Genomic DNA, 19381 nt, shown 5'->3' on the forward strand with positions numbered 1-19381 from the left:
ATCCTTGATCAGAAACACTCAGTAAGAGAATTTCAGTATCTCCATCAGGAGCACCTGGCACCCCTCATTGGAATGGAAATGACACCGCTCTCCTCACATCGCTGCTTTGATCCACTAAAGTTTCCAACACAAATACTAGGTAGGATGACTAACACTGTTTTTTGTAATATAGATCCTTGTCTTCAGTGGTGCAAACTGAAACCATGAATGAGCCACCACCAGCCTTTGCTTAACATCATCTGGTTCTGCCATCGCTCAGCACCAGCGCTCTGCAGCTGGGTGGGGACCGAGTTTTCACGTCTGCTATGTGGCGGCTGATACGCTGCAGGGGAAGGAGGTGAGATGCAGGAGACTTACGGAGGTTATTTAAGCTCTCAGGCTCTTAAGTACCTCTGCACCTGCTTGAGAGCCTGCGAGGGCTCTTCTCTTGGCTCTGTCTGCCTTGAAGTGCAAGTAAAGAGCAACACAGTAGTCTCTGGGCTGTAGACAATTTACAGCATGAGAATGTCATCTGCTTTTATCACTCTTCTTTCACATCTTTATGCTTAGAGAGTGGGTACTCAGATGAATCATTTTTGCTTTTTATCAGTTAGATCACACATGTAAGGAATGATTTCCCTCTGAAATTAGTGTTTATGGGTGCCATTTCTTTTAAAGTACTTCCTATTTACAGCCTGTGATTAGCTAATGTTACTGAAACAAAGCTGTAAGTAACAGCATCTGCTGCTTCTATCTCAAGAATTATTTAATGTCCAGTCCTATTTCAGAGATAGCTATGTTATGCAAAATAACCACAAGACTGCGTAATTGCTTCATAAATCTTTGAAAGCAGAAATCACATTTTCAGATATGGGACGAACGAAAACAAAGTACGGGTGTCCATTTTCCAGCGCCGCTGCTGTTACAGATGACTCCACTCCTGTCACTCACCGCCGGATTTCTTCCATTCCAGCTCGGCAAGTTAGAGGTCTGCCCGGAGCTGGAGACTAATGTGTCTGAGTTTATTGTACAGGTTCCAGCATGGAAGGTTGTTTAAGACAGACTGCCTTTAAGAACCAGCTGGGACTCYCAAGAATCTTTTGAAGAAACTGTGCCCGAAACGCAGCTGTGACAGCTTCACAAGCCTGTTGGTATAGAGGTCTTTCAAAATATATATAATGATATTTGATAAACAAGTCAGAAGAAAAAAACACAACGATTACAATTATGATTTGATGCCATTTACCTACTGCAAAAAGAGAACCACAAACATTCAGCCTGTGGTTTGCAACACACAACAATCCTCACATCTACTCTGCAAAGAATAAAAGTAGTGGAAAAAACACTAGAGCTCTAAGTTTGTTTGGAGTGGGACCACGCTGCACAACAGTTTATGACATTCCTTTCCTTTTCCTACATCTGGTCTCTGTGCACAACATCTTCATTTTAAAGCTCTGTGGTCTTTAAGTGAGTGTATTTAAATGGAGTCTGTAGAGAGACACTTCCTGAAACATCACCCCATCTTGCCAGCTTTGCGCTAGGCAGATTCCTGGCGCATAGTTTCAGTCCCTGCTGGAGCGCTCACCCGGCTGCCAGCAAGACACTCGCGCCGAGGGCTACAAAAGCAGGGCGAGCTAGCAGCGCTTGGACCGCCGCGGGGCACTTCTACGGCTTTGCTTCCTGTGTTTGCGGGCCCCTTAGTACTTAAAAAATAGTTTCTGATGCTCAATTATTTATTCTGCGTTATGCAGTAGCCAAAATGTGCTAACTAKTGCTTAATTACACTCAAGTAACCAGAATACTTATTTCCATAGTTGCACGTGATAGCAACAGGACCTTTGCCTACTAGTATTTCTTTGTTTCAGTTCTATCTTAGGTTTTTCAGAAGTATACAACAGAAGAATTATTTGTTGAAGAATAAATAAGGAAGAATAAATTCAAGATCAAACAATAACCCTAAATTAATTACTGCATACCATACCTCACAGCAATTTTTTGTGACTATTTGCAATGAGAAGATTGACCAATTTTACCATAGGTTAAAGTTAGCTTACTTTCAGCTCTCACTCCATCATTACATTTAAACAGTCCCATATGAAAAAGCTTATACAGCTAGATGAAATCCTTTTACTGTTTTGTGCTGCTCTGAAGCAGTGAATGAATCAAAATATATATAAAAAAGTCAATTGCAAAAGTGACTTAAAATGCAAGGACTATTTCTTTCACAAAAAAAGACTTGTAAAAAAAATTGTAAAGTTATACCACAGGACAAGGCTGTAAAAAAAAAAAAAAAAAGTCATTCTGTCTGCTAGGTTTGGCTTGTAAAAAAAACTACTGTGGAATTAAAGGAACTGTTAGAAATGTTTATTTTTGATTTTGACTGTATTACAGTTAATTTGTACATGAACAGGCCACTGGCTCCTGCTGCTTTTAACTGTCAGTTATAACCCCTTTATATCTAAATATTTACACTAAAAAGGTAAAAGACATTATTCATATTGCTTGTGGGCTTTAAAAAAAAATACAGATATGAGATGTGGGAAACTAAAGTCTGAACCTTCGTATCTGCTGCTTTGAGCGATTTTGATAAGTTTTTAAAATAGTGAATTTCATATATTTAGCAGATTTCAAAATCCTTTTAATCKAATATAGGCCCAGTGAAAATTCAGTGATAATTGTCAGGCCACAGACTGAAGTAAAAACAAAGGAAAAAAACGGAAGTGAGCAGGCAAAAATACAAATCTGCCTTATTTCTGAAGTCAGCCAACAGAGCAACAAATGACCAGAAGAATTCTGCAAAAAAGCACAAATTTGAGCAAAAGGCAAAACATACAAATCCCATGCATCTTTTCCCAGTATTTACTAGCACTGCAGTATTTACATTTCACTTTCATTGCTACCAGCTATCAACATGGAGCCTCTGAAAATGAACATACGGTCTGTGCCCTCAGACCAAYGCGCCCCTCCAGTTCAGCACACGGCCAAGCTACGCTGAAAGGAAGTAAAATTTCCAGAACTTCTGTCTCCGTAATTAGCATAGAAAAACAGGTGAATATTTATATTACAGTCAAAGAAGCWGTGGGTTCCTAAAAAAGCTTACTGAAAGGTAGGCAATCTTCACTAGGGGCTGCTGCTACGATAATCACATGCTGCCATAAAGGAGTCTCAGGAAATGGTACAGGGTTCAGATGACTTACAAATAAGGTTAAAAAAAAATAAAATGGGGATATATCAACCGCAGGATAGAAAGATATTAACCAGTGATACTTCATTGCTTAAAATACACCACTACTTATTATAAACAGGAATTCTATTACAGCTTGATGAGAAACAGCATACTCTGCAGAACAAGTACAGAAGTACAATTTCGGCAAGCATCAATATGAGCAAACTATTTATATTTGAAAATATATTGTTTTGAAAACTGACTGAGCTAACAAACAGACAAGCCTCTTTAAGGTTATACAGTAGAATGTTTGTATATTTGAAATATATACTCTTGATAGCCAACATGAAGCCAAACAGAAACAAGTTTTCAAAAGGCTTAGAATATAATCCGTTTAATTTTTTTTTTTTTAATATTAGGAGTTTAAACTATCATCTGTGCTCCTGTTTCTAAATTATTTCATTTAGAAAAAGATGTCAAAATGAAGAAGGAAACTAATAATTAAACAAGTATAAATAAGTATTTAGTGCCTGTCAGACCTTGTTACAACTCACATTGTCAAGCTAGGAACTACAGCACTGCGTAAAATGGGTGATTTGAAACGTTTTAGCAATTTCAAGAGTAAATTTTCACTAGATCACCGTGCTTTCTGGATMTGCTCTCTGTTGGAAGTGATGAGAAGCACAACTAACATTCAAGCCGACTACTACTTGCGTCCAGCTCGGCACCCAGCCGCCAAAACAGGCATTATCTTAATTACGGTAATAAAACCGCAAGCGGCCCAGCCCTCCCCGTTTCCTCGCCTATCTGCGACGCGACGTTCGCCGCGTTTCTGGACCCAGCCCTCCACAACTGCAGCGCTCTGCCCTGGTGGCTTGTGCCCCACAACTCCTTCAGCTGTTGACAAGGATTTACACGTCCCCCCGCGCTGCTCTGAGATAACCCGTAGCAGTCACAACGTGGCTGCCCTGCTGCTGTGACTTTCAGCTTTCCTGGCACGTTAGTGAGGGAGCTCGTAGGCGTTCCCTACGTCAAGGGAACTGCGGAGATTCCTAAAAGTCCATGTCGCCAGAAGTGCCTTGCCCTGAGGGACTGTTTGCAATGCTATCCCCACGCACAGCGCGCCCTCCTCTCCGTGTCCGCCTTACCRCGAGCCTGCCGCGCTGCTCCGGGGGCCCCGAGCGCTCCCCCTGGGCACCTAGCCCGTGGGAATTCAGCTCGCCCCGGCTGCCGGCGCTCCTTCCTCCGGGGATCCCGCACGGCTCCAGATCTGTTTCTGGAGCCCCACTCGGTCCTACCTGCCAATTTGGTCTCACGCTTGCTGGCGCAGCGCGCTGAGGACTGCCGCGATACGCCAYGTCTCGGCAGCAGTGTCGGCAGGCGCTGACGGGCGCGCGTGAACCGAGGCATCAGCAGGAGCCTCTGCCCAGAGAAAACTGAACTTCCTGGACAGAAATTTTGCTTCCAGGCACTTACAGAGGAAAAGGGGACAGAGATCTGATGAACACTAGGCTGCACAGGAACAGGCCTGATAAGCCAGATCATGGCTGTACCGATGAAGCACTCGCCATGTGTTTTCTTAGTGTTTCATTTACTGTCTTAAGACTGCTCAGGGGCAGGGGAAGGTAAGCTGGGGAGCGCCTGTATTAAGGCAGAACCTGCTCCGTTTGTATACAGGATAGGTTTATATACACATATCCACTGTTATTCTCTAAAAAGTCTACTTAATAATTTGCTTTACTCCAGGTTAATAGTTCTGCCTATTGTTACCTTCAATGGGGAACAAAACATGCTAAGTATTATCAAGTCCACAATTTTCAAGTCTTAGTATCAAATGTCTGATGTGTCAGGTGTCATCTCTTGCTCAGCAAATAGAGAGCGCTTAATATGCACATGTACGTTTTATGGTTTCTTACTGCATACAATAAAAGACAATGACCTATTTCCAGCTCTTTTATATATATATATACACACATATAAATAATTATAATATAAATATCTATATATTAATATACTTTTAAAAAACTCATCAGTGAGAATCAAGCTCTCATCTCTTTTACTAGCAAGGGATGCAACACAGCATAAAATGGGACTTAGAATAGGAGGTCCCAAGTCACCCTCACTGATTCTTACATGAAAATATAAAAATATTCAGAATAAGGTCCATATGGAGTTACATATGGTTAATGTTTTCAACAAACAATCTTTTATACATATTACAGAGTGTTTGGAGCATGTGGTATCACATCCACAGCAAATCTTAAATTAAAAGAATCCATCAAGTTTTTATTAGCCAGTACCAACCAAAAATGAATATTTGAAAGGTAAAATCAATATTAAAGTTAAATCTTTTTAAAGACCTTGATAATAAATGAAAAGAAAAATCCCTCTCTTATAATAAGATATGTTTATAACATATGTTCAGAATGGATTCCCTCATTTCAATAACTTTTTATGATGTTAAAATTGAGAATTCTTCAATTTATGTTACCACATTTTCCTTTATTGTATCTAGCTGCTGGATTTTGGATTTTTCTTTTTTTTAAAGTCTACCATGGGAATAAAAATGTATCTTAGCTTAATGTTTCTAATTTTTATCTTCTATTGTAGATCAGTCATACACCTCATGTAACATTTCATGTTGAGATACATATATATGATGTTATTTAAGACTATTCTCYACTAAACAATATCGTTGTGACATTTTGCCTACAACTGATCCAACATGGGAATTTTAATGAAAACAGAATAAGAACAGCAAAGAACAATATTCTTAAAAGAAAGAGCAGGACTGTTAGTTTTCCATGAAGGTCTTGATGTAGACCTGGAGCCCAGGCACCTGACTGAGATTTCTTCCCTGCCTAGTGTACAAAGGAAAGTTTCCATGAAATAACTCTCTAAATAAACATGGAATATCAATTTGGAGCTTGGTTTAGACATATTTTGCACATACAAGTTTACATGCATTCAAAAAGTAATTAGAAAGTTCCTGGGGGAAAGACCCACCAGAGCCACAGGATACAAACACATCTTCTTTGTATGTGAGAATTTTTAGCTCCCAAAAAAATCCTTGGAGCCAGGGAAAATATTGGGGGATGTATAGCTTAGGCCTTTCTTAACACTTTTTAGAGGAAGTATAGCTTAGGCTTTTCTTACTACTTTTTAGGGATCTACTATTGGCCACTTTAAAGGAAATTAAACTCGTGACCTGGAACATTCCCAGCAACTTATAACAGTTTTCCCTAGCTTTGGCAGTGTTTAATGTCTATTTTCACAGATCCACTGCTCTTTTCTCCAATATAGGCATATATTATTTATTTAACAATATAGTCTATTCATGCTTTGTCTTCTGATCTGCTCTTTGTTTAACACAAAATAGTATTTCTTTTCATTATTACTAGTGAAAGTTAGCTACATGCCCTAGGGAAAATAATTATTGTGATCTTTATAGCAAAYTCTGTCATTTATTTTTTACAATTATTTTATGTTGCTCTTGTAATAATGGTGAGAACCTAATACACTAAAATCTTTTTTGGCAAAATCTTCTTGATGCTACAGAGTAAGAGAACTGGTGGTACTTACTAGTTTTTATTTTTTCCCCCCTCAGTAAAAAGAGCTTCAAACGAATTAAGATCAGAGTGATTAGATAGTTACTCTGATGTACAGAGGTGTATAAGCATGTTTGCCTCGTGCTCAAGCACGCATAAATTGAGCTAGAGAATCAGAAATACTAGATTCTGAATAGGTTGCATTGCTATCCTACCATTTACTATGAATGCAAGAGGCATCTGTACTTCTCACAAATAAAGGCTGCATTTTGTCCTATAGATCATATATCACACAACATGTATTACTGCATTGTGACATATTTAAGAGTTCAATAAATTAGTGCTCTATTTCAGCCACCTTAATCTGTGTTCAGCAACACCTTTTTCTATTTAAATCACTTCAAACAGTAAGGAGTTTTGCAACATGGCAGAAGTGCACTCTGCATTCACTTCTCAAATGAGAGTGGGCTTACGGTATGAAAGACATTTAATTTAAACTGCCTTTTTAATCGGTTGCACCACAGCTTTTGATCTAAAGGTAAAAGACAACAGTTCTGAAATCTGCAAGTTCATTCCTCTGGTTTCTTTTCATGTGCATATGAACCACAGTCAATCGTGAACAATCGACACCTTGGGTTAAAATCAAAAGTATTGCTGTTATATGTTAAGATGAGACATTTTTTTGTGCAATGTTGAAGAAAAATGCTCAACCCTCCAAAATTCTCTCTCTGCTACAAAGCACAGATTTTCTTGAAAGAAGTACAAACACAGTGCTATATTATTTTGAGGTACAAAGATCTCTAATATTTTGGGAAACATATGCCAGCTTCAGAAATTCCAAATGTTAAGATTATTCACTCGTGTGGCCATAACTATTATTATTCCACTAAGAGAAGGGTGATTCTTTTAGTATGCATTTGACTTTTGGCAGCATTGCCCTGGAATGTAAAATGCCAAGTTGGCAGCTTTCAGAAAGGGAAATTTCAGTAAGTTTGGGTAGTCTCTGTGGGCTCATATTTCTAGTAGTTCTTTTTCCATGTGCCTGTGCCCCTGAGTTACCAGTAGCTCTTACCTGCATCCTTGTTCCTTACTTTCTGTTTTAYTAAATTTTGTTCATCACTAGCATCATTCTTCCCTTTCAGAAATTCATTTTAAAGTTTTGTCAGTGTAGTCTTCTCTTGAACTCTATGACAGTCTGATGGTGGTGGTTCTAGTATGTTGACTCTGAAGCTTTGAAATCTTTGACTTTAAAAGAACACATTCCACCTGGTCAGGCTGTCCTAGAGCTGTAAATTATGGAAGTCCAGATTTGCTGTCAGAAGCACAGGCAGAAACATACCTCATGCTCATCCCCTTCCACCCCCAAAATAGATCTTAGGTTAAGACGAATGAACATTTTGTATTAGAAAATTCCCTGGCAATTCTAATAATACTTTTCTTTACAAAAAATATAATTCCCTTACTGACAGCGGTATTTTAAAGAACAAAAGCTGAGTTCGGCTACTCAAGAGACAAATCAATTAAGAGTTGATTTTAGTTGATAATAAAATACCTCTTGAAGTCCTTAGGACTGGACACTTAAGATTACTAGTGATAAAACCCTCTCTAAAATGATGAATAAGAGAGATAAAGTTTGTAATTCTGATAAATGACTTACAAGAATCRAGACTCAGTGCAGGTAACCAATTACAGCTCAAAACTGAAAGGGCGAGTACAGTGAATTTCCTGCACTGTTTCTTTATCAGTTCTTATKGTGTGACTAAGAATAGTTTAGGTTTCTAACACATTCAGAAACTTCACTTCCACAAATGCAATGCTCACAGGTAGTTACAAAGTTTGCTGCCTGCTGAACGTATTAGAGATGATGGACCAAGTGCACCTACCTTCCATTGACAGCAAAACATAGTTGACATATTCCATGCAACACTGCTGTGGCATTTTGCAGAAATGTGGCTATTYTGGGATTCTCGTCTACAGGGCCTTGAACGGAGAGGAAACAGCAACACAACTTGTCTATCAGTCCTATGTTCACCACGTAGCTAGAAAAGGATGGAAAATTGCATTAAAAAYAGTCTCATTTCAATTCTGATAAAGTAATTTTTACTTCACTACTATCGAACTATACAAAATGCAGGTTATGACTACTTAAACACTCATTCTAAAAGCGTTCAATAAAACAGTTTAACCTACAGTTACTTCAGATCTGGCTCTCTGTAACTATCAGTAGTTTTTGTTAAGAGATCTGGCTGTTGTAGGATAATTTGTATTATATCACTCAAGAAAGATGAATGTAAATGTTTATTTTACCATACTCCTAGAAGGACAATGGAATTTTGCCATAGTTAAATGATTTATAATAATCTTGGTAGTTCTGCAACAGCATGATTTCTTTTTAGCATGAAAAGACAAACTTCCTAGAACATACTAATTCACAAAGACAATGATGTTACCCAGATAAGGTTTTATTGCAATTCGTATATCATAACTACTGCCCATCTTTTTTTTTTTTCTTCTTTTTAAAACATCAGCAAGAGTTAAGAGACTAACAGAACATTCAGGTAACAACTTCCAGCTATCAGGAAGGATCAGAAAGCCTCCTCAGTGGTTCAGCCAAAACTCAGTGCAAGGAAAACCACGCTAGTGACTTTATTCTTATTATCATTTTTAAATTAAAAAGCCTCTTCTTTCTTTTTTTATTATTGGAGTAGATCAGACCACAATGACTGAAGCTTCCCCTTCAAATTTCCAGGAGCTTGGAAATCTAGGTCAAAAACTTTGCAGTTTGTCCTTGTACATTAACACAAAGATCAGTCCGTCCACACAAAGTTCTTTCACACTTTGATCATTATTGCTCCRTCCTTTCAGACTGCAGATACTAATCCCTAACCTCTCTCAAACACATTTCATACCATGCACGCAGATCATTTTTCTTCCACATGTCACCTAACTTCATGCACTTTCCCTTCTCTACCACAAATATTCAGCTTCTCAGACTTCACTCCTGCTCATTCTGCTGACTTGTATGAGATTAACTTTCTCTGGGGAGAAAAGTATTCCAGCTTCAGTCACCTCCTTCTCTTCTGCCCTTATGAGTTTCTTTGTGCTTTCTTCTACTCCACCCATATCAAATGGGAAAAAAGTATTGTCAAAAATCAAAAAACCTGCTGTTATATTCTTTAAGCATCAGCCGACTAAACAAATATGGGCAACTAAGATGCCTTCCAGACACGATCAACTGATTCACTGTTTCTACACTGATAGTCTATAAAAGTCAACCTATTACTAATATAACTCCAACCTACCAGGTCTTCTGCCTACTTGGTCAAATCTGTCTATTAGAGATTGCCTATCACGGTGTAAGCTCCTTGAGCTGTACAAAAAAAATGTTACGAAAAATAGCTATTCCCACAAATATCTTACAGTCTAATTTTAGAAAAATAGGGATTCCTAAAATTTGGTAATTTTTCAGACAGTGTTGCTGCTCAGAGATTAATATCGCCTCAGGGSTAGAATTTCTGCCAAGGTCTACCCTTCTGACACAAAGGTATTGGGAGCAATGAAAGTAATTAAGAATAAAAATACACTGAGTACAAAGCAAGAAATCTGACTGCAGTCAGATGAAAGGCTTTTTAAAACTGCTGAAGTCTATCAGTTAAAAACACTTAAAGACACACAAAGATTATTAGTTACACACCAATTGCTTAGGTAAGCTTGTTTTGTTCGACTTTTCTATTTAGCAACAAGAAAGGCTACYAGCATTAGGTTTCTTGCAGATTTTGATCTAAGAAATCCACCTAATCATACAGGTGATAAACAAGCTTGCCAGTACGGGCAGATAATTCCAGGAACAGTTAGATATATCACAGTCACAGAGGAGTGCTGAGCATCAGAAATCTCTGCGGAATAGGAGAGAAAAGTAAGAATAGGAGAGGAAATAAAATGATAGATGAGGAACATCTCCCCTATCYGACCAACACCCACAAAATGTGTTCACTGCTCACCTTCCTTTACAGCCAGGCCTGGATAGAGAGAGGGGTAGAAGTGGTTGGTGTTTTGGCAAAAAAGGAASGAATGAGAATTTTGAGTCTGTTGGGACTATTCCCAGGAGTAATGAGCAGAAACTTCCCTACAGAATTGCACATATAGATGAGGGGAATGCCAAAGCTCTCTAATTCATTCCCTTCATCTCTTAGATATTTTAGCAGTAGTAGCATAATTGCAGTAACCTGGCTACCCTTTGCTACCCAGACAATGACTAGACCTGATTTCATGCGACAGGTCTAATTTTCCTAAATAGAAAAAGTATGCATTTTTATTTCAACTTTCTTCTTTCTTTCCCAATCTTCCTAAAACTCTTTTTTAATCAAATCTGGAAGGACACATGATACAATGACCTGGAGGTAAAAGATTCTCATTAATAATATAATTTGTCTGTTTTTGACTAGTTTAAAATGCCCTCTCTCTTTTTTTCCTAATTGCACTATTACCTTGTCATCATGCCTTTCATTCCCCATTTATAACCAGATCCTTTCAAGTGCCTCAGGTGAAGAACTTGGGTAGATTCTCATGTATCTTCTTAGCTTAAGGGTATGCCTGTACTTGGCGCAGTCAGTGTCAGATGTCCGCTCATCACAAATATCAGTAAGAAGACCTCCCACCCACCCATTCATAAATGACGAGAGTACAACAGCCTGAAATTTCACACTCTTTCCAAACCTGTTTGGGGAGGAGGTGGGTTACCTGAGAACAATAAAGTTTTAGAGGTCACTGGTATCTATGACAACTACTTGTTTTGCTTTCCTCCTCCAGCTGTCTTTTTCATATCCAACAACATCATACTAGACTTTAAAAAGCCTGAAGATGACTAGGTGTGCAAGTTTCAACACAGCTTAAGACAAAAAAAGTAACACAATAAACAGTTCAGTTTGGTGACTGATGCTCCCYGTGCCACATTTCCCGTAGCAGATCATCAGAATTCCATTTCTTCAGGGGGCTGAAAATGTTTTGATGACAACCCAGACCATTTATTAGTGAAACTATAAGCAGAATGAACACATTGCTGGATAAATGTGTCTTGCTTGCTTTACTTAAAAGACACTAAGAGTGACAAGGAGAGGGATTCTTCTCTGGCTTTGTAGTGCCTGTATCACTTAATTGCTTAAAAAAAACAGTAAAACATAAAACACACAACCAAAAATACGATTAAAACAGAAAAAAAAAATGGAACAGGTTGGTTAACTGTGAATTCAATGACAAATACATACTGCACATTCAGTGACTAAGAAGGTTCCAATTTCCCCTGAAGTTGTTCTAGTCTTTTTTTTTTCTTTTCTGGAGGTGGAGTATCACCAGAAATCTGTAAAATTGCTCTACATTTGGTACTACAAGAGAACATATAAGCAGTCTAAGATAGGCATTCTGAATATCCCCTCATGTGTACAGAAAAAAAACCTGACTAAATTCAAACATAGACAGGAAGCATTCAAGAGGCAGAAGGAGGACAGGTGACCCAGGAAGAAGGCAGTGAGACTGTTCGAGCGTGGAGGAATGGGCTGCAAACTGTCGCACAAAGTTCAGCTGGAGACCAGGCCCTAACAGTGGGCCCTGGGGGTCCATACTGACCCCTAATTAACRTCTGTAACATCTAATATTAACATCTGTATTAATGATCTGCATGATGGGAACYAATGCACCCTCAGCAAGYTTGCAGATGATACAAAGCTGGTAGGAGTGGCTGATAGGCCAGATGATTGCGCTGCCATTCAGAGAGACCTCAACAGGCTGGATATACGGTCAGAGAGGGACCTCATGAAGTTCGACAAAGGCAAGGGCAGAGTCCTGCACCTGGGGAGGAATAACCCCATGCACCAGTACAGGCTGCTGGACAGGTACAGTACATTGGAACAGGCTGCCCAGGGAGGTTGTGGACTCTCCATGCTTGCAGATACTCAAACCCCAACTGAACACGGTTCCTGGGCAACCTGCTCTAGCTGACCCTGTGTGAGCAGGCTGATTGAACTAGGCAATCTGCAGAGGCATATTCCAACCTCAACTATTCTGTTACTGTTAAATTTTTAAGAACATGATCAAAATAATCATTAACAGTGAGAAATTACAGGTATCTAGGATACATTACATGCAGAAATGAAAAAGTCATAAAGTCTGTAACAAAGTACTTGATCAAAATAATTTATACATTTTTATGCATAACTACAAAAGAGTATGTGGATGGGTACTATCAACTGGTGGAATCTGATGCCATAAAAAGTCATTGAGTTAATGTATTATAATGTGTTAAACTGTATCTGGGTTTAAAAATGCTGGCTAATAAAAGACCTGTTAAGATGTTTGTATCCATGCTGCCCAATATATTAAGGACAGGAAAAAGGAATCTAATTTTTTGAGGTAGGATCATCAACACTAGAAAAAGAATCTTCCACAGTGTTCAGACTCATGGAAATGATCAGCTGTGTTATGGATTTTTACTTTTTCGTCTAAACATATTATCTCTGTAAACGTTTAGGACAGAAGATGAGATTTCTCATTAAACAGAGTAACTCTGACATTACATGGAAGAGAGAACATTTCTGAAATATAAAAGGAAGGAGGAAACAAAAATTATGCACTTTCCTGCATAACACAAAAGCTGCAAATAAGAGAAAATACCTCAGGGCTTAGTAATGGGAAATGGACAGATCTAAAGAGAATAAACATTCACAGACGTGCAAAATCTCACACATAACCTGTATGAAAGGRCTATTGTTACTTTTTCACACATCAAGCACTCAGACATTCAGACATTTTACTCTGTTCTTGTAAACATTGTGGTATTATGATGAATTACATGATTATAGACTCTCTTTTCCACCGGACTCCTGTCTCATGGTTAGGTAGGGAAGTGCTCACACAGTGAGCAGTAATTCACTGTTAAAATTTCTTCTCCTTGTCACATTTACTGCACACTGTAGAGAAGGAGATTTCAAGAGAAAGTAATTTTCTTACTCACTTTTCTAAGTATTTAATGACTAGTGTACYGGTAAACTCTCACAATCATGAAATATTTTATGTTTGTAACATCCCTGTAGACTGAGGAGTTGATATTTTCCAAATTTCCTATGTAAGAAACAGAAGCACAAACCATTCAATTGATGCATGCATTAATTTTCCRTGTTCAATTTGAGAGGCCTATGATCTTGTTTTTAGTAGCATTTGGCATTACCTAGCACATCATATGTTGGAAATTAGAGCTCCCACTGACTTGGTGTTGCATGYGCTCTGAACTGCTGAAAACCAAATCCAGCTCATAAATTAATGAGCAAGCATAAAACGTTTAAGTGATTTTGGGTAGCATTGCATAGGAATGCTATGTCACAGGCAAGATAAGAATCCCATTCTCAAGCTCTGCATGCAGCTGTCAAATAAGAGACTATGTTTTCCACTTCTACAGTCCCTGCCATATCCACTACCTACCTTCTCACTTTGGCAATAAAAGATGCAGTAGTTATAAAATCACTGTCTCCTCAGTTATGCATGAGCTCTCTCTCTTCCTCAGGAGCTCAAAATGAAAACTGTAGAAGCTGAGGACTGAGGAGTAACTGGAAAGCAGCACCCAAAATCTCCTTCCAGCTGTACCATTGATCTAACAAAAGATATCTTCCTCTACCTACAAACCTTGCCAGGCTTAACTAGAGGAAATTCCTTTCCAAATTAGGCAGTCTACAACTGGAATATGTCCAGCGTGGACAGAATCCTCCAAAAACTAAGTTGCTATGCTTTATCAAAGCTCTACTTAGCACTTCCAGGCTAATTTTTCAGTAAGTAAATAAATATTCACACTCGTGGGGGCAGCAAGAAGTCAAAAAACCTGTTTCCTTGTCCTATTTCAACTCTTTTTACCACAGAACTAGAATATCWTAAGTAAAAGATTAGCAAAACAATATATTTTCTTTTTTTCTGTTAGAACTTAACAAGTTATCTTGACTGAAATTTTGCCCAAGAAAAATACTTAGAAAGGAAAATTGCAATTAAAAAATATCTACATTATAAGAGTTGAAATCGGATTAATAGGAAGCACTGGATAATCTTTATGACATTATATATTGACTTACATCAATGTGTGTATGATATGCAGAATCATACAGGCAATCTGCACACACAGGTGGCACAGAGAATTAGAGAAAACATGGAAATTATGGAAACCAATTCTAAGGCAATTACAGGAAACAACTGGGGGAAAGGACACRAAAGAAAAAAGGTGCAGAAATAGATTATTAGGGTGCTATACATGCCATCCAGCAATAAAAAATGCAAGGATTAAAAAAGGTCTACTTGAACAAATAAAAAGGTAAAAAATAATTAATTGTAAGAAAGATTATATTATGAAGTATTGCATAAAATATAATCTAGACAAAAGGCTGAAAATAACAAACATTAGTATACTGAAACAGTACAAGTATTTAAAAATAAGAAATTGGAAATAAAAGTGATACAATAATAGAGTAAGACAAATTAAAGACAAAGAACAAGAGGTCAGTGCAGCAAATTGGTCAAGGAGGGAACTGGGCAGAAGAGGTAGACCTTACTGAACAACCAAATGTACTATTTGTCCCAGTGTTTCCAAAAAAGACAAATGCTAAGGCACACAAATTCCCTAAGGCTGGAAATTATATGAAAAGAATATAGAGTTTCATCAGAGGAATTAAAAAAATGAAAAAATCTACAAGTGACAAAAATCTAACACCATAAAATATCTATCCCAAAAGAGAAAGAGGTAAGACCAGATTCTAGGAACTTCTGTGAAAACATAAGCAATGTTGGGCTCTTAAAATTTGAGGAAAAAAATACAAACTTATAGGAAGGGGTAGAAGGAAAACAAAAAGCAAACCATGAGTTACATATAATGAAATAAATGTKCCTGCAAAAACTCAAACGTAAAAAGCAAGTGTATGCATGGTGGAAGCAGGGACAGGCAGCCCAGAAGGAATACAAGAAGACTGTCTGAGCACGGAGGGATGGTGTGAGGAAAGCCAAAGTCCATCTGGACTTGAATCTGGTGAAGGATGTGAAGGGCAACAAGAAAGGCTTCTACAATTATATATGCAATAAAAGGAGGGCTAGGGAAAATGTGGGCCTGGTGACAAAGGACATGAAAAAGCCAGAAGTACTCAATGACTTCTTCACTTCAGTCTCTACTGGTAAGACTTGCCATCAGCAATTACAAATAAATGATAATAACTAGAGCTGGAGTTGCATGACTTGCTGTATATAGAAGAGATTAATATTGAGGTTACTTATATTTATCTAATRGTTAGATAAAATCATACTAGTGATATTTGCTACTAGCACTCACTAAAAATGTGCAAAGCAAGCAAAGAGAACAGCAATACAGGTCAGAATGACTTGGTCAGACCATATACTTGGATGCATAAACAACTTCTGAAAGCTAAGATAAATAAATACGAATCTACAGAAGGTCACATAAAAACAAAGCATTTTACCTTCTGCAGACACTCAGTAATCCAGAGACAGATAAATATAGAAACGTAGTTCATTCTCCAAAGTGAATACTGAAAAAATCAAGTCTAAAATTAAATCAGACTCTCAGTTCCCTGTATTTCTGTGCCAGTAGTTTTTTTTTCAAAGAGCAGCTTTGTTTGAGAATGTAGCATTCCAGTTGTTTTCCAAGTATACATACATACTATTCTTTCTAAGTTAAAGCAGTTTGTTCCTTTCTTAAGTTATTGTAATTTTTTCCCCCTGTGATAAAGTTTTTTTTTTTTTTTTTTTTTTTTAACCTGATCAGGTCTTGGACTCTGCTGTTGAAGGCTTCAGCTTGGGAGGATTTGCTTTTCACTTCCTGTATCATCTTTGGTGTATTGTAGTGGTTGTGTCTGTCTGGGAAGCTGGAGATCAGACATCCAAAAATCACAGCAGTTATCCTGAGAAGTCCCGTTGTTAGACCTTCAAATATTTGCTTATTTGCACTTCTGCCTGAAGTGGCATTATGGTCATCTGGAACATTAACCTAAGTAAAGCGAAAAAGAAGACAAAAAACAACTGTAATTCAGTAAAAATAATCAACATTTGCAGAGGAACATTTAGAAAGCTGCTTATGAGCAAACCAAAACATAATAATGAAGTAACGTACTCTGGCRGTGCTGAATATGAACATTAAAGTATTTCTGGCACAAAAAAGGAGTTTATATTCCCCTATGAAGATAATATAATTTAAAATAAATAAAACAAGTCAAATTGGAATTTAGTATATGAAAACAGAAGGAAACCTTACAGTAGCAAAGCATTTCACTATTATAATTGTGCTGTTCTTATATATAGGCAAGATTTTTGGTAAGTAAGCAAAAATTACTTTTAAAAATTGACCAGGAATAAACAAACTAATAAGATGGTTCATTTTGATCACTGCATTGTGTTATCACAAAGATAAATTAATTTTCTAGGATACACAAAGTCTTCAATAATACACAGGAAAGACAGTTATTCGCCATGGAAAGAAGAGCCTTTACTGCTGTGGGTAATCCCCTGCTTGACTGTGGAAAAACATGACATAGCATCAGAARGCTACTCAACAGTTGTGTTCAAGATGACCAACCCTGCAAAAGTGAGTATTTTGAAAGGCCTAAGTTCCTGTGATACAGCAGGTACAGCTGTGGTTCTTCACAGGAAAAGGCAATATACTTCATAGCCATAGGAATGATCTTTGCAGTGAGGTCTAATTCCCTATGGACTTTCTCCTCAATAGCAAAAAAAAAAAAAAAAGGCACAAGCAATTACTGAAATTTAATCCCAGAGTAAGAAGAATCTATGGATCCTTTCAAAGTATTTTGAGTGGAATTTTAATGTTAGAAGAATTACAAAAACAAAAGCAAAATAAAAAAGGAACTAGTACTACCTTGCCCTTAGAAATAGTATACTGAAATATCTGAAGAGTAGACATAGACAACCCTATGCCATACTGTAAGAGGCTTCATCTGGTAACAGTGACAAAGTATAGTGCAGAATGCAAAATTTTTCCAGTCTACAAGTAGGAATTCAGTTGTGCTCCTTAGCTTCTGCATAATTCGATTCAAAACAAATTTCATTAACTGTTGAGGTAAACAAGAGGGTAGTACATAGCTGTTTTAAGGCAGTTAGGGAGGATGAGCAGGTGAAGTTCCTCTCGATCAGGGAGAAACTGCCAGAAGCGTAAGTGAAGTGTGTGTATGGAAGATGCCCAGTTTTACAGGCAGAACACTGGCAGTGTAGATGGATCAATCAAGATATGCAGCTGCTTGCTAAATTCACTAACAGTGCTGGGCTCTACGTAGTAACAGGCTTCTGGGGAGGCAACATTGCAAGACAGCTTGAAACCTTCAACGCTGTAAACTAGTAATCAATATTGGCTGAAATTTTATTTTTGTTCCAAGTTAAAATCATTTATATTTGGTAAATAAGTGAGGTCAGAACAGAATACTGTTCCTCCCCGTATAGGTATCAGGAGGGATTTGGTAACACTTGGTGACAAAGAACAACATGCACATTTCTTTATTATTCATTAGCTCTGAGCCTTGTGTTGGTACTTAAAACTCATTGTAATAGCCTGCTTCTGGTGATGAGCCAAGTCAGCAAGTGAGAAGCCTTTAGCTGCTTACTCAGGTTCAATAGGAAAAATAGTATTATGTTGCTCCAGTAACTTATGTTGACTAACATAATTCATGCCTAATGGTTCTAATTGCTTAGTGAAATAGATGGATTATGCTTTATAATGTATAAATCAATTTAATGTGGCAACTTTGTGCTAGGAACACCAAGTTTTAAAATTTACTAACAAACGCTACTCATTTCTTTTTCACTTAAGATAACAAAATGGTATCTATCTAACCTATTTCTTAAAAGATTTAGTAATATTTTGTCTTACAGCATTCCATTTATTATTATAATCAGGATTTTTTTCTTCTAGTTGAATACATATTTGAGGGCTATACTTTTTAAGTATTTGCCCTTAGTTACACAAATTCATGCTTTAATATAAAGTTGTCCTCCCACTTTCTAAAATAAATAGATCTGGTATTCTTAATACAATTTAAAAATTTACTGCAAAACTGATTTTTCTGATTTGATTATTGGGGATAGTGTTTATTAAAATCAAGTGAAAGCAATTTTTTTTTTACACCACGTATGTCAAAGAGGACATAGAAGCAAATACCCTTTTACATAAAATAGGTAAAATTGAACTCATTGCTATGCTGAATATCTTCTGTTTATATGAATTCAATGAGTCATGAAAAATCAGTTCTTCTATGGAAGAAATAATTAATTGGATAGTGTGAAAATGCATTAAGATTTATGTTCAAAATTAATTGGGATGTTTGTAAAATGATGTATTATTTTGCTTGTTGATTTGATTTTTGTGTTGATTATACATTAATTATATGAAGAAAAACTACTGTTTGTTGAACATAGGCTATGAATGAGTAAGGTTAAAACGTTCCACATTCATATTTCTAAGCACAGGTTTTAATAGTTTAACTGACAAATCGACTGGTACAATTACATACTTAAACTGATTTGTCAAGTAATTGGTATAAAGTGTTTCTAAAGCACCGAGAAAAATAGGAGAAAATGCAACCAGTGCTCAACTATTCAACTCATCCAACAACACAAGGCTATTTTAAGGTTTTTGTTGACTACC

General features: G+C 37.3%; 1 protein-coding gene across 3 annotated transcripts in view; it reads right to left on the reverse strand.

Annotated features, from left to right (window-relative positions):
- The window catches only part of SCAPER (S-phase cyclin A associated protein in the ER), a 167643-nt gene that overhangs the window by 25953 nt on the left and 122309 nt on the right, over window positions 1–19381 (reverse strand). For all 3 annotated transcript variants that reach the window (XM_085303941.1, XM_085303939.1, XM_085303940.1), the window contains exons 25-26: window positions 16488–16717; window positions 8577–8732 (exon numbers count right to left, since the gene is read on the reverse strand). In XM_085303941.1, the coding sequence (XP_085160067.1) occupies window positions 8577–8732; window positions 16488–16717 (386 nt within the window). The remainder of the gene's footprint in view (window positions 1–8576; window positions 8733–16487; window positions 16718–19381) is intronic.

This window comes from Rhea americana, unplaced genomic scaffold (assembly GCF_003343005.1).
Source record: "Rhea americana isolate MKP2758 unplaced genomic scaffold, rheAme1 scaffold_201, whole genome shotgun sequence".
Lineage (NCBI taxonomy): Eukaryota > Metazoa > Chordata > Aves > Rheiformes > Rheidae > Rhea > Rhea americana.